This window comes from Dromiciops gliroides, chromosome 3, assembly GCF_019393635.1.
Source record: "Dromiciops gliroides isolate mDroGli1 chromosome 3, mDroGli1.pri, whole genome shotgun sequence".
Taxonomy (NCBI): Eukaryota; Metazoa; Chordata; class Mammalia; order Microbiotheria; family Microbiotheriidae; genus Dromiciops; species Dromiciops gliroides.
The window spans coordinates 332,631,582-332,646,107 of NC_057863.1; the positions used below are offsets into that span (position 1 = coordinate 332,631,582).

The following is a 14,526-nucleotide window of genomic DNA, read 5'->3' on the forward strand; positions in this document are numbered from 1 at the left end:
TAAGTGACTTGCCCATTGTCACACAGTTAGTAAATGTCTGAGGCTGGATTTGAATTCAGGTCCTCTTGACCTAATTGGAATAAGCTTCAAAGAAAATGTTAAGCCTAAGAGGTGTTTATCTGGCTCTTTAGTTGATGGAGAAAAAGCATACCCCACAGAGAAGGAATATTCAGGTAAGAATGGAAGAATTGGGGGCAGCTAGGTGGCACAGTGGATAGAGCATTGGCCCTGGATTCAAGAGGACCTAAGTTCAAATCCTTCCTCAGACACTTAACACTTACTAGCTGTGTGACACTGGGCAAGTCACTTAACCCCAATTGCCTCACTGAAGAAGAAGAAGAAGAAGAAGAAGAAGAAGAAGAAGAAGAAGAAGAAGAAGAAGAAGAAGAAGAAGAATTGGCCCATTACCAGAGAGGAAATGATATAAAGAGATTTTGAATAAGGACCCTAAAATAGCCCATCTTTCCTTAACAGGAGTACCTGTTGTGCCACCCGTAGAGAAACGTTCACAGAACTCGTTAATCAAGATGAAGACGATGTTCAGTGGGTAGTTGGTGTCAGAGATTTTCTATAGAAAACAAAAGGACAAAAGGTGAGAGGTGGAAAATTACAGATAATCCTTTCTTATCACTTCAATATCTCTCTATTAACCAAAGTTTTATGTTTCCGATTGACTACAACACATCTCCATTTGGAAATCCTGGCATGACCTTAAAGTCTGCCATGATTGATAAATGAGATTGTGATGGAATTTTGAAAATAGGCCAACTGATTGGGTTTTTCTTTTTTCCTTTTACAAAGGTATTGGGTACAATGGCTTCTCTGGGTAGCAGACATAGAGGTGATAGTAAGGATCTTCAGATTTTATCTTCAATCCTACAGAATCACAGAACCCTGGAGTTGGAAGGGCACTCAGAAGTCATGTAGGGCAGCCCATCCCTGAACAGTAATCTCCAAACCAAAATAAATGCTCATCCAGGTGTCATTTGAACACCTCCATGAAGGGACTGGACCATCTCCAAAGGAAGCCCATTGCACTTTCTAATTGTTGGAAGTATTTTGCCTTATATTAAGCTTAAATATATAATCACATATATTTAACAATATAAAACTTATTAATCATACATAATTATTAAATGTGACTTATTAATATTTAATAATGTATAAATTGTATCTTAAATTAAGCTTAAATTTGCCTCTGAAATATCCACCCTTTCTTTCTAGTTCAGTCCTCTGGGGCCAAGCAAAATAAGATTAATCTCTCTTCCACATAACAGCCCTTCAAATATTCGAATAAAAGATCATGCACTCTCTAAGAATTCTCTTTTCCAGGTTAAACATCCCTAATTCCTTGTATTGTTGCTCATATAGCATGGTTTTTAGTCCCTTCACCATAATGACTAGGTTCAGCTGGAAGAGCTCCAACTTGATAATATCCTTTCTAAAAGATGGCATCCGAAACTGGTGCTCCAGACGTGGTTTGAGCAGAGTTTAGGGCAAGTATCATTTTCCTTCTTATGCATATCATACATCTTTGAATGCAGTCTAAAATTACATTGGGTTTGAGGTATTTTTAGATAGTATAACATACCTTTCTTTCTCTTTTTTTAAAACTAATTTTGAATTTGTAGTTCATGTGTATACTCAGCTGTTTTTTTTTTGCCACATAAAGTTATGTAACCATGACTCCCCCATCCTGGACTTAGGCAGTAAATTTCTTTAATAAAACAAAATTAATGCCCAAGGAGCAAACTGTGCATTCTCTTTGATCCACTACTAGGTCTGTTTGCTAAAGAGATCATAAAAAAAGGGAAAAGGAGCTACATGTACAAAAATATTTATAGTAGCTCTTTTTATGGTGGCAAAGAACTGGAAATTGAGGAAATGCCCATTAACTGGGGAATAAATGAACAAGTTGTGGTATATAAATGCAATGGAATATTATTGTGCTATAAGAAACAGTGAGCAGGCAGATTTCAGAAAAACCTGGAGAGACTTACTTGAACTGATGCTGAGTGAAGTGAGAAAATTGTACACAGTAACAGCAACATTGTGTGATGATCAACTGTGATAGACTTAGCTCTTCTAAGCAATACTATAGTCCAAGACAATTCCAAAAGACTCATGATGGAAAATGCTCTCCACATCCAGAGAAAGAACTATGGACTCTGAATGCAAATCGATGCATACTATTTTTCACTTTTTGGTGTTTTTTTCTTTTTTTCTGCTTCTTTCACAATATGACTAATGTGTAAATATGTTTAACATGATAACACATGTATAACCTATATCAGATTGCTTTCCATTTTGGAGAGGGAGGATGGGGAAAGGAGGGAGAAAAATTTGGAACTCAAAATCTTATAAAAATGAATGTTGAAAACTATCTTTAAATGTAATTGGAAAAAATAAAATACTATTTATAAAAAGTTGAATTTAACAAACATATAATTACAATGTGCAAGGCACAAATCTAGTCATTTTGCATACAAATCAAATTGAAAAACAATAGGGTCTACCTTTGGGGAACTTACATTCTATGAGAAGGGTATAATCTTTACACAAAGAAGTAAATGTAAGATAATTTGAGGAGAGAGAACACTTACAACCATGGACATCAAGAAAGGATTCCCATAGACGGAGACACAAGAGATGATTCTTAAAGGAAGAAATAAAATTGAGAAAAGTGTATATTTCAGGCATGCTGAACATTCTGTACAGAGGTAGAGAGGATGGGAGGGGATAAGCAATTATTAAGTACCTACTATGTGCCAGGCACTATACCAAGTGGTTTTTTTGTTTGTTTGTTTTTATAAATATTATCTTATTTAATCCTCATGAAAACTAGGAGATGTAGATGTTATTATCATTAGCATTTTATACTTGAGGAAAGTGAGACAAAAGTTAAATGACTTGTACTGATCACACAGTTGTCTAAAGCTGTATTTGGACTCAGGTCATCTTGACTCCAAACCCAGCACTGATATCACCTAGCCATGAGATGGAATATTATGTTCAGAGAAGAAATAGGCTGCACTGGCAAATAGAGTCAATGAACATAAATGTAGCATTATGAAAGGGGAATACTGCAATAAATTAAGCCTAGAGGCTGAAATGAGAGTGCAAAGTTCTTTAATGCCATCCGAAAGAGTTTATATTTTATTTTAAAGGCAATATAGGGGCAGCTAGATGGCGCAGTGGATAAGCACCGGCCCTGGATTCAGGAGTACCTGAGTTCAAATCTGGCCTCAGACACTTACTAGCTGTGTGACCCTGGGCAAGTCACTTAACCCCAATTGCCTCACCAAAAAAACCCAAAATAAAATAAAGGCAATATAAAGCCATTGAAGCTACTTAAGCAGATGAGTGACATGGTACAGGTAGGCACCTTTGAAGCCATCTATCCCCTCCTCATTTTACAGATGAAGAAACTGAGGCACATAGACCCTAAATGATTTTATCAAAGTCACCTAGACAATAAGTAGTACATTGGGGATTTAAACCTAAATCCTTTGATTACAAATTCAGCATGCTTTCCACTACTTTCTCATTTCTGGTTTCCACTAGAAACCTATATTGAGCTTGCAGTCCACTAAAACCCTAAAATCATAGGCTCATTGATCTGGAGCTGGAAGGGACCTTAACGGCCACTCAGTCCAACTCACTCACTTTACATTCTAGTTGTCCTTTAGCAAGATTACTTTGGTAGTAGTGTGGAAGAAGGAATGGAATTGGGACAGGATTGAAGCACAGAGACCTTTTTGAGAAGCATTGCAATAATTTGGTTTTTGAGGCAGTTTGGGTTTTTTTGTTTGTTTTTATTTTTGCGGGGCAATGAGGCTTAAGTGACTTGCCCAGGGTCACAGAGCTAATAAATATCAAGTGTCTGAGGCTGGATTTGAAGTCAGGTCCTCCTGCATCCAGGGCCAGTGCTTTATCCATTGTGCCACCTAGCTGCCCCTAGATATTGCAATAATTGAGAAAAGAAGGGATAAGTTTTGTCAATTCTCCTTCACCACATGTTTCACATCCTTCTCCTTCTTAACAATTAGATGTAGAGGATGAGGGGAAAGTGAAGAATTTTAAGCTAAGTAGAAATTAAAGATAGGAGGAGGGGACCATGATTAATCAAAGTGGCAAGGTCTTAGAAGAGACTAGAGGGGTGAGATCAAGGGCATAAGTGAATAAATTAGTCTTTAGAAGAAGAAAAGTTACCTTGCCATCAGACTGGAACAAAAGAGGAGAGAATAGTGGATAATTTAGAGGTTTGGAGGACTAGAATAGGAAGTGTAGGAGCTTTGAGAAGAGGAGGCATGTAATAGCTAATGTGGGAAGTATGATAGACTGTCAATCAGGGGAGAATATATTGATTGTTGAGTAGCAATGTAAGCCCATTTGAAATTAGAGAGCATGAATTTGTAGGGAACCCACTCAGCACAGTGGTGTGACTTTTCCCAGTGATGTTTAGGAGCACTTGAAGACAGGTGGAGAAGATAAATGTTATGAGTAACTCAGGGATGGAGTTTGTAAGTGATGAGGAGTGATAGGATGAGGACGCTGGGGATTCCAGGGTAGAAGACAGCATATAGTTGAACTAGTTAACTCTAAGGTCATAATCTGAGTGAAAGATAGTGAAGTCAGTAGGGGTAATGAACTGAGATAGTAAAAAAGATTCCAATGTCTAGATGCTGGGGCAAGGATTGAGAAGCTTTAGGAAGAGTGAGCCTGAGGGCGAAATGAAAAAAATCAAAGTTGTCATTAGAAAGAATTTTAGAGGCCTAGATCATGGTTATGTGTGAGAGTGAGATAATACATATGATCATCCCTAGGTGTAGCTAAAGTTTAGGTCAGAGGAGTTGAGAAGGTGAGTGAAGTGGTAATCCTGGGTGTTATAGGAAAACAGCATCAACAGGTACATTGAAATACACAAGTATGAGGACAGAGGTTGGAAATGAGAGGAAGACTGTGAGCAATTATATTGACCCCTTTTAGAAAGGAGGAGGGGGGCAGCTAGGTGGCACAGTGGATAGAGCACTGGCCCTGGAGTCAGGAGGATCTGAGTTCAAATCCGGCCTCAGACACTTAACACTTACTAGCTGTGTGACCCTGGGCAAGTCACTTAACCCCAATTGCCTCAGTAAAGAAAGAAAGAAAGAAAGAAAGAAAGAAAGAAAGAAAGAAAGAAAGAAAGAAAGAAAGAAAGAAAGAAAGAAAGAAAGAAAGAAAGAAAGAAAGAAAGAAGGAAAGAAAGAAAGGAGGACAAATGACCTATCAGCTTGTAGATGACTACACTCAGAATCTGGATAAGATGATAAAGGTGAATGGAATGAACCTTAAAGAAAACAAGATTGCTGAATGGTGGCAAGAAAAGATAAGGCTAGAAGTGGCAATGAGCAGTTTGGTAGAAATTATCTTTACAGTATCACTTTGCACCATATACCACAATAAACATCAAAATAATATACAATCCAGATATAATTTTTAAATCACATAATAAAAAAATAGAGAATGGAGATATCTTTCAGAACTATACAGGGATAGAAGAGAGAGATCACAAAAGACAAAACTGATTATTTCATTTGCATAAAATTTTAAAAGTTTTGTACAAACAGAATTAATGTAGCTAAAGAAAGATCACTGGGGATAGGGAAAATAGGAACTAATAGGGAATAATAGGGGGGAAAGTACATGTACCAACTACAACTGTTAATAGCCTGATTTTAAAGAGTTATAAGGAACTGAGATAAACCTAGGACCAAGAGTCATAAGATTATAATCTAGAGTCATTTGGTCCAACTCCCTCATACTACAGATGAAGAAACCAAGGCTAAGGGAGGTTAAGTGAGGTCACTCAGGTAATTAATGGCAATGGCAGGATTTGAGCCTAAATCCTTTGACTCCAGAGCAAATGATCTTTGTGAAGTCCAATGTTGCCTGTGTGACAGATGGGTGAAAGCCCTACTGCAGACAGAAACTACCCATATTGTTTCTTGTGAGATCTCAAGTACAGCCCAATTACCAACCACGTTGCACCTCCTTCATCCCTCATCTCCAGCTAATCTTATTACAAATGCCTTTTCCCATCTGACTTCTCCTTTGCCACAGCTCTGCAGAAAAGAGAAAAAGCAGATCCTTCCTAGTAACTGACAGAGCCACAAAGGTCCATCTTCTTCTCTGTTAGTCTGGTGATGATTTTTCTCCATCTAAGCAACTTTTCTTTGTGAAGTCATTTTGGAGAGAAGGCAAAGTGTCCTTGCCTCCTTACATATGCTATCTCTCCCTGGCTTCTGTGTTTTAAACAATTCTTTTCTATCAACTCTTTGGATGATATTAAGGTTTTGATAGAAACTTCAAGAAGGCCAAAGTCCAGCTCCACACAAAGTTGAATTCCCACTTAGGGGTCTCTTGACTTAACTTGGAACCAGCAGAGTACTGCTTTATTAACTACAAAATTGCTTAGGATTAATGTTTTATGGGAGTGGGAGCCTACTTGATGAGATGGCCTTGCAGGAGGTTCATCTACACTTCTGACATACCTTCTTTTTTATACAATTATCCTCATGGCAGAACTATAAGTAGGAATTTTCAAACCTAGGCAAGCCACACAAAAGGCAGCTTCATTTGGAAAGGATGAGGAAAGAGACAAGAGACTCTCAGACACTGATTGGATGAGGGGAAAATGGAAAGAGATTATTACCCCTATGGTTCATCTTGTAGTTGTGCTTCTAATCTAATGCAAAAATATTAATTAACACTAATTACAAGGTACAATATTAAGCACTAGTAAAACAAAGAAAAGACATTTCTGCCCTCAATGAACTTACATTTTACTAGGAGAGGGGATAAGATGTATAAATACATAAGTATTCAGATGATTATTTTAATGGAGTGAAAGCACAAATGATTAGAGTCCTCATGAAAGGCTTCCAGTAGGAAGTAGGACCTGAGCTGAGCCTTAAAGAAAACTAAAGATTCTAAGAACAGGTGGGCAGCTAGGTGGCCAGTGGATAAAGCACCGGCACTGGATGCAGGAGGACCTGAGTTCAAATCCAGCCACAGATGCTTGACACTTACTAGCTGTGTGACCCTGGGCAAGTCACTTAACCCTTATTGCCCTGCAAAAAAAAAAAAAAAAAGATTCTAAGAGCAGAAGTGAAAAGAATGAATTCCAAACTTGGGAGCAGGAAATGGAATACTGAGTTTGGGGGGGGGAAAGCATGGGGAGGTGGGAAAGGGGGAAGGTTAGTGCATGAAGAGGAATAATGTCAAGTAAGCTTGGAAAGGTAGCCTGGAATCATAATGAGGATTTTAAATGCCAAGCAAAGGAATTTATATGTTATTCAAGAGTAATAGGGAGCCACTGAAAATTAGAGCGGGGGAAGGGACATGGCCAGAGTTGTGCTTTTGGAAGATTATTTTGGATGATGAATTACAAAGGGAAAAATTGGAAGTTGGGCAGTCTATTGTAGGAAACTTACAATAGTGTAGTAAAGAGATAATATAAAAAACCCCAAAACATTCCTGACACAAAACTTTCTCTTGAGTTGTATGTAAGGTGCTCGGTTCTTCTTTGGAAGCTAAGGCCAAGTTGGGGTGAATCCTCACTTCAGCCGGCAACTAGCACAACTACAAACAAGTCTCTCCTCATCCATCTCCCAAAATGGCCACCTCTGGGCTCGCTTGCATTTACCCTGCCCTTGTCCTTCACGACGATGAGGTTATGATCACAGAGGATAAAATTAATGCCTTCATTAAAGCAGTGGGTGTAAATGTTGAACTGTTCTGGCCTGGATTATTTGCAAAAGCCCTGAACAATGTAAACATTGCAAGTCTCATCTGCAATGTAGGAATTGGTGGACCTGCCCCAGCAGCTGGTGGTGCTGCCCCAGCTGGAGGTGCTGGTCCTACTAGTCCAGCTGCCCCAGCTGAGGAAAAGAAGAAAGAGGAAGCAAAAAAAGAAGAATCCAAGAAGTCTGATGATGACATGGGCTTTGGTCTGTGTAACTAAATTTTTTTTTTGAAATATTAAGTAAAAAACTTAACTCAAAAAAAGAGAGATAATATACTCTGATCTAAGATGGTAGGTCTGTTAAAGGAGAAAGGGGAACAAATATTAAACATGTTGTGGAGATAGAATTTAAAAGATTTGGCAACTGACTTGACATGGAGAATGAGGAAGAAGGGAAAGTTGAGGATGCTTCTCAGGTCATGCACCTGTGTCACTAGAAGGAAGCTATTGCCTCCAACAGAAATAGGAGAGTATGAAGGAGGAGTAGGGTTGAGAATAGAAGATAATGAGGCCTTTTCTAGGCATGTTAAATTTGAGTTCTTCCTGGGACATCTAGTTGAAGATATCTAATAATCAGTTGATAATGTAGAACTAGAGCTGAAGTGAGAAAGATCATAGGTGGCTATAAAGACCTGGGAGTAATTTTCTTTCTTTTTAAATGTTTTTATTTCAGTAAATATTTCCCAATTATATATCAAAAATTTTTAACATTCCTTTTTGAAAACTTTGAGTTCCAAATTCTTTCCCCCCCTCAGTCCCCTCCCCATCCATTAAGAAGGCAATCAAGTAATAGGATATTTTTTTCCTTAATAGTATTTTATTTTTTCCAGTTACATGTAAAAATAGTTTTCAACATTCATTTTGAGAAGATTTTGAGTTCCAAATTTTTCTCCCTCCTAACCCCTCCCCCTCCCCAAGACGGCAAGCAATCTGATATCGTTTATGTATGTACAATCATTAAACATATTTCCACATTAGTTATGTTGTGAAAGAAGAATCAGAACAAAGGGAGAAAACACAAGAAAGAAAAAAAACACAGCAACACATAAAGTGAAAATAGTATGCTTCAATATGCATTCAGAGTCCATAGTTCTTTTTCTGGCTGTAGAGAGTATTTTCCATCATGAGTCTTTTGAAATTGCCTTGGATCATTGTATTGCTGAGAAGAGCTAAATCTATCACAATTGATCATCATACAAAAATGATAGGATATTGATTATACATGTGAATTCATGCAAAACATATTTTCGTATTAGCCATGCTCCAAAAGAAAACATACACACAAAAGAAAATTAAAATAAAAAATATGCTCCAGTCTACACTCAGAGTTCACCAGTTCTCTCTCTGGAGGTGGAGAGCATTCTTCATCATGGCTTCTTTGGAATTATCTTGGATCACTGTCTTAATAAGAGTAGCTAAGTGTTTTGCAGTTAATCATCCTTACAATATTGCTATTACTGTGTACAATGTTCTCTTGGTTTGCTCAATTCACTTTGCATCAGTTCATATAAGTCTGCCCAGGTTTTTCTGAGACCATCCTGCTCATCATTTCTTATAGCACAAGATATATCGCAACTTGTTTAGCCATCCCCCAATTGATAGGCATCCTCTCAATTTTCAATTATTTGCTACTACAAAAAGAGCTGCCATAAATATTTTAAAGTAATAAATATTTTAAATTTATAGTTTTGAGTTCCAATTTTTCTCTCTCCTTCCCTCCCTTCCCTCCCCCCTCCCTGAGGTGGGGGTTATAAATGTACAATTATGTAGAACATTGCTATATTAGTCATTTTGTACAAGAAAACTTGAATAAAAGGAAAAAATGAAAGAAAGTGAAAAATAGCATGCTTCAGTCTATGTTCCATCAATATCAGTTCTTTCTTTGGAGGTAGATAGTATATTTCATTAATAGTCCTTTGGGATTGTCTTGGATCATTATATTGTTCAGAATAGTTAAATCATTCACAGTTCTTCATCAGACAATATTACTATCTCTGTGCACAATGTTCTCTTGGCTCTGCTCACTTCACTATACATCAGTTCATACAAATCTTTCCAGGTCTTTCTGAAATAATCCTTCTTATCATTTCTTATGCTATATTTTTGTACAAATAGGTCCTTTTCCCTTTTCTCTGATCTCTTTGAGATACAGATCTAGTAGTGGTATTGTTGAGTTTAAAGATATGTAGAGTTTTATAGCCCTTTGGGCATAGTTCCAAGTTGTTGACAGGCTGGACCAGTTTACAACTACACCAACAGTGCATTAATGTCCCAATTTTTCCACATCCCCTCCAGCACTTACCTTTTTCCTTTTCTGTCATGTTAGCCAATCTGAGAGATGTGAAGTAGTATCTGAGAGTTGTTTTAATTTCTATTTCTCTAATCAATAGTGATTTAGACCATTTTTTTCTACATGTGACTGTTGATAGCTTTGATTTTTTCTTCTGAAAATTGTGTTTTCATACCTTTGATCATTTTTCAACTAGGAAATGGCTCACCTTTTATAAATTTGGCTCAGTTCAGTTCCCTATACAGTTGAGAAATGAGGTCTTTGTCAAAGAATTTGCTGTAAAAATTTCCCTCCAGTTTTTCATTTTCCTTCTAATTTTGGCTGCATTGGTTTTATTTGCAAACCCTTTTAAATTTCATGTAGTCAAAATTATTTATTTTACTTCCTGATCATCTCTCTCATTTGGTCAAAAATTCTTGGGAGTCATTTTCTTTCTTTCTTTCTTTCTTTCTTTCTTTCTTTCTTTCTTTCTTTCTTTCTTTCTTTCTTTCTTTCTTTCTTTCTTTCTTTCTTTCTTTCTTCCTTCCTTCCTTCCTTCCTTCCTTCCTTCCTTCCTTCCTTCCTTCCTTTCTTTCATTCTGGGAGGCAATTGGGGTTAAGTGACTTGCCCAGGGTCACACAGCTAGTAAGTGTCAAGTGTCTGAGATCGGATTTGAATTCAGGTCCTCCTGACTCCAGGGCAGGTGCTCTATCCACTGCGCCACCTAGCTGCCCTTTTTTTTTCTTTTTTTGGGGGGCAGGGGAGTCATTTTCAAAGAAAGATCATTGGATACATAGGAAATGGTAAAATCATCAAGAGCTAGTATAAACAGATGAAAATGGCCCGGGAAATATCTTTCCATAGATACCAACAGAAGGTTGGACTTTCAATGATGATTCCATAAAAGAGTATGAGAAGTCAACTGGGTGAGAAAGAACCAGGAGAGTGTTACCGGTATCACCAAGATGAAGGGAAAAGCCAGTATTCAAGAGATAAGGGTGGTCAAAACCTGCAGAGGGATGAAGGATGACAACTAAGAAAACACTAGAGGATTTAACAATTAATAGATAAAGACCAGTTTCAGTGAAACTTGATGGTTGGGGGTAAGGAGTGGGAAGACATGAAGTACAGAAACAAAAAGTTATTTTTCTAAGAGTTTCTGAAAGAGGAAAATTATAGAATAACTTCCCAATTTAAACCAGATCTTGTTAACTTGATGCTAGTTAAGCTGTACAAGGATGGCTCAGGATCCCAGGAGATGGCTGATGTGGGAAGAGGGTTGGGTCCACATCCTTCACCTATCAAACTGTCCCCTTCATCACCCTCATCCCTGTTCACTTGCCCTGATGTCTGGCATGTGTTAATGGGGAGGCCCGGCCCCAGGAAGAAAGGAGCCAAAAGGCAGAACCTCCCAAAGAAATGGAAAACCATAGAAGTTTGCCCCACTTATTTGTCAGCTGCGGAATAGGAAGGGGAAGCAGAAGGGAACGCTTCATCTCAGTTCCCCCTCACTCCCCATCTTCTGCCGGCTTTTCTATTTGCATCCCTCCACTCCTAACTTCCTCAAACTTAGCTGGAAGGTCCAGTCACAAGTGGGAGCGGCGTGCGCTGGCTGTGGCTAACACCTCACAGTCCATGTTGTGGCCCTGGGCCCAGGCCAGATCCAGATTTTCCTGGTGAGCTGGCAAGATGAAGATGGGTGACCGTATCTAGCTTTGTTGCCTGGAGGCAAGCTCGAGCTTTCCCGTGCCCTCTGTGCCCCTATCCAGGCTCCCACCTCCTTCCTTACCGAGGTTTAAAGGGCAAGCAGCTTGCCACCTGGACCTCCACGGCGGTAGGACGTGCCAGGTTACGTCCCGGCCGGAAGACAGGGATGGTCCTCCCGGGACATTGAAAAGAGGGGTTGCGGTGGCGGCCTGTTCTCTCCTGAGCTAACCCTCCCCCCTGCCTCGGATCCTGGAGCTTGTCTTTTCTTAGTGGCCTCCACTCCCTCTGGGGGCGGAGCTTCCCCACCCTGCCCTAGGCAAAGGTGTGTGGCGGGGAGGGGAACTAGGGGAGGGGAACTAGGGGAGGGGATAGTATGCAGTGTCAGGTTTGCACCGGAGAGCGGCCCCGCCTCTCCTTCAGCTGCCACGTCGTGGTCCCTCCCTGAGAAACCGAGAGTGACTTCACTCCCAAAGTCAGGTGCCTGGGTCATGGGGCTGCTGGAGGTGGGGGTGAAGCCAAGAAAGCGTCAGACCGACCACAACCACTCTGGTCCGCCGGTACTTCAGCTAGTGTGTACTGCTAAAACTATCTCATGCAGGAAGGTTTCCTCCATCATCTTGTTCTCATTGTCGGGGAACTCCCTGAGGTTGAGGGCTTTTTACTTGTTAGGTACGTGGAAGCGAGGAAGCCCTTTCATTCCACCATCATTGCTCTGAGCCCGGTTTTTGTTAAGAAAAATTGGAAAAAGTTGTTGCCCTTCATTGATAGCCCATATGAAAGCCATGAAACGCAGCTAGAACTGTAAGCTAAAATATATAGATAACATCTCTGAATGCACAGCTGAACTTCCTACTCATTTCTTCACCATGCTGCCTTTGTTCAGGAGTCATCCTTATCTCCCCCGCCCCAATCCACCTGCCATCTTAGAGCTCCACCCTTTGGTCCCTTGGCTCCCACAGGTGAGCTTTCAGTTTCTCTCAGGCCTCTAGCCCATTTCAAGGCCTTCTTTCACCATTACTAACTTGTACCCCACCCCATTCTGATTCCCTGTCATGTGTTGTCTTCCCTCATTCCTATGTAAATTCTTTGAGGGGATGGGGTTGTCTTGCTTAGTCATATTTTTATTCTCCAGGAGGCTGCTAGGTACAACTGTGTTGGACTTGGAGTCAGAAAGACTTTTTAGTTCAAATCCAGCATCTAGGTAGCAGTGGATAAAGCACCAGCCCTGGATTCAGGAGGACCTGAGTTCAAATCCGGACTCAGACACTTGCCATTTACCAGTTGTGTGACCCTGGGCAAGTCACTTAACCCTCATTTACAACAACAATAAATCCAGTCTCACCTCAGGCAAGTCTCTTTTTCTGGCTTCCTCATTGCCTCAACTGTAAAATGGGGGTAATAATAGCACCTAGCTTCCAGGGGTGTTGTATAGAGAAAATGAGGTGCTGTAAAGTACAAAAGTATTATGAATAAATGCTTTATCTACCAATCTATATGTAGGTATGTGAACGACTGTATTCATTTTTTAGTCTATGTCTTAGACTCCATGATTGGCATAGGGACTGGATTGAGAAATTCATTGAAATAGAGATTTCTAAGCAGGGAAAACAGTTCTATCTACACAGGTTGGCATCTTTTCAACACTCTGTCTTGTACTTCCTGACTCATTCAAGGGGCTAATTTGCATCTCATAAAGAGATCATCTGTCCCGGACATGGTGTGTCTTTTACAGTTAACTTAAATAAATCTTTTTGTCTCCCTTTTCTGTTATTAAAACCTAAGCTTCCAAAGACCACTCCCTGATACACAAATATGTATATATAAATGTATGGATCTATTTATGTATCTGTACTAGTAGAAGTTCCATATCAAGAGCTCCCTACATTAATGAAAGCAGAGACCTAATAGATCAATAAATATATACACAGATATGAATGTATGTATACACACATATATATCCCTATCTATCTATCATCTATCAGTATACATATACACACATACACATATACACATATACAGTTTAAAGCTTTAATAGCCTAAAAAGTATGCTAAGACTTTTGGGATACATACACACATAGAGTCACACACAGAGTCACAGGTCCTGCATCTGGATGTATTATTGATGGTTGTATATACATCATAGGTTGTACATATGTACATGTTCAATTAAATAGACATTTATTAAATACCTACTGTGTGCCATATACTATGCAAAGTACTGGGCATACAAAAAGAAAACCAGTCCCTGTCCTCAAGAAGATTATATTCTACTGAGGGAAAAATGACATATTCAGAGAAAAGTTAATAGAAAATGTATGTAAAGACAGTAATTTCAAGGCACAGACCAATGCCAATGCCAATTAAATGCCAAACAGGCACTTTTAACCTATGAACAAAAGAGAGGTAACTAGGTGGCACAGTGGATAGAGCGCCAGACCTGGAGTCAGGAAAACTCATCTTCCTGAGTACAAATCTGGCCTCAGACAATTCCTAGCTGTGTGACCCTGGGCAAGTCACTTAACCCTGTTTACCTTAGTTTCCTCATCTGTCAAATGAGCTGGAGAAGGAAGTGATAAACCACTCCAGTATCTTGGCCAAGAAAGCTTCAAATGGGGAATTTCCTGAAGATATGGATGATATGGGCATGTGTATAGGTAAATAGGGAAAGCAGCTATTAGATAGGGAGAGATTGAAGATAAGTGAGAGAATAGGAATGATATAGGAGGCAATCTACCAGAGAAGATGGGATAGAAAGGAATCATT

General features: G+C 39.3%; 2 protein-coding genes across 2 annotated transcripts in view; one reads left to right on the top strand and one right to left on the bottom strand.

Moving 5' to 3' along the window:
- The window catches only part of LOC122747552 (solute carrier family 15 member 2-like), a 96,282-nt gene extending 88,633 nt beyond the window's left edge, over positions 1–7,649 (bottom strand). Inside the window, exons 1-3 of the mRNA XM_043993503.1 lie at positions 7,603–7,649; positions 2,604–2,655; positions 481–568 (exon numbers count right to left, since the gene is read on the bottom strand). Coding sequence (XP_043849438.1) covers positions 481–568; positions 2,604–2,655; positions 7,603–7,649 — 187 coding nt within the window. The remainder of the gene's footprint in view (positions 1–480; positions 569–2,603; positions 2,656–7,602) is intronic.
- Positions 7,650–7,657: 8 nt separating this feature from the next.
- On the top strand, positions 7,658–8,005 carry LOC122747553 (60S acidic ribosomal protein P1-like). The gene has a single exon (XM_043993504.1). It carries the CDS (start codon positions 7,658–7,660, stop codon positions 8,003–8,005), a length of 348 nt encoding a protein of 115 aa, XP_043849439.1.
- The last annotated feature ends 6,521 nt before the right edge of the window (positions 8,006–14,526 follow it).

What these genes read in the sequence shown, in the direction of transcription:
- LOC122747553 (XM_043993504.1), top strand. Translation starts at nt 7,658, where the DNA reads ATGGCCACCTCTGGGCTCGCTTGCATTTACCCTGCCCTTGTCCTTCAC.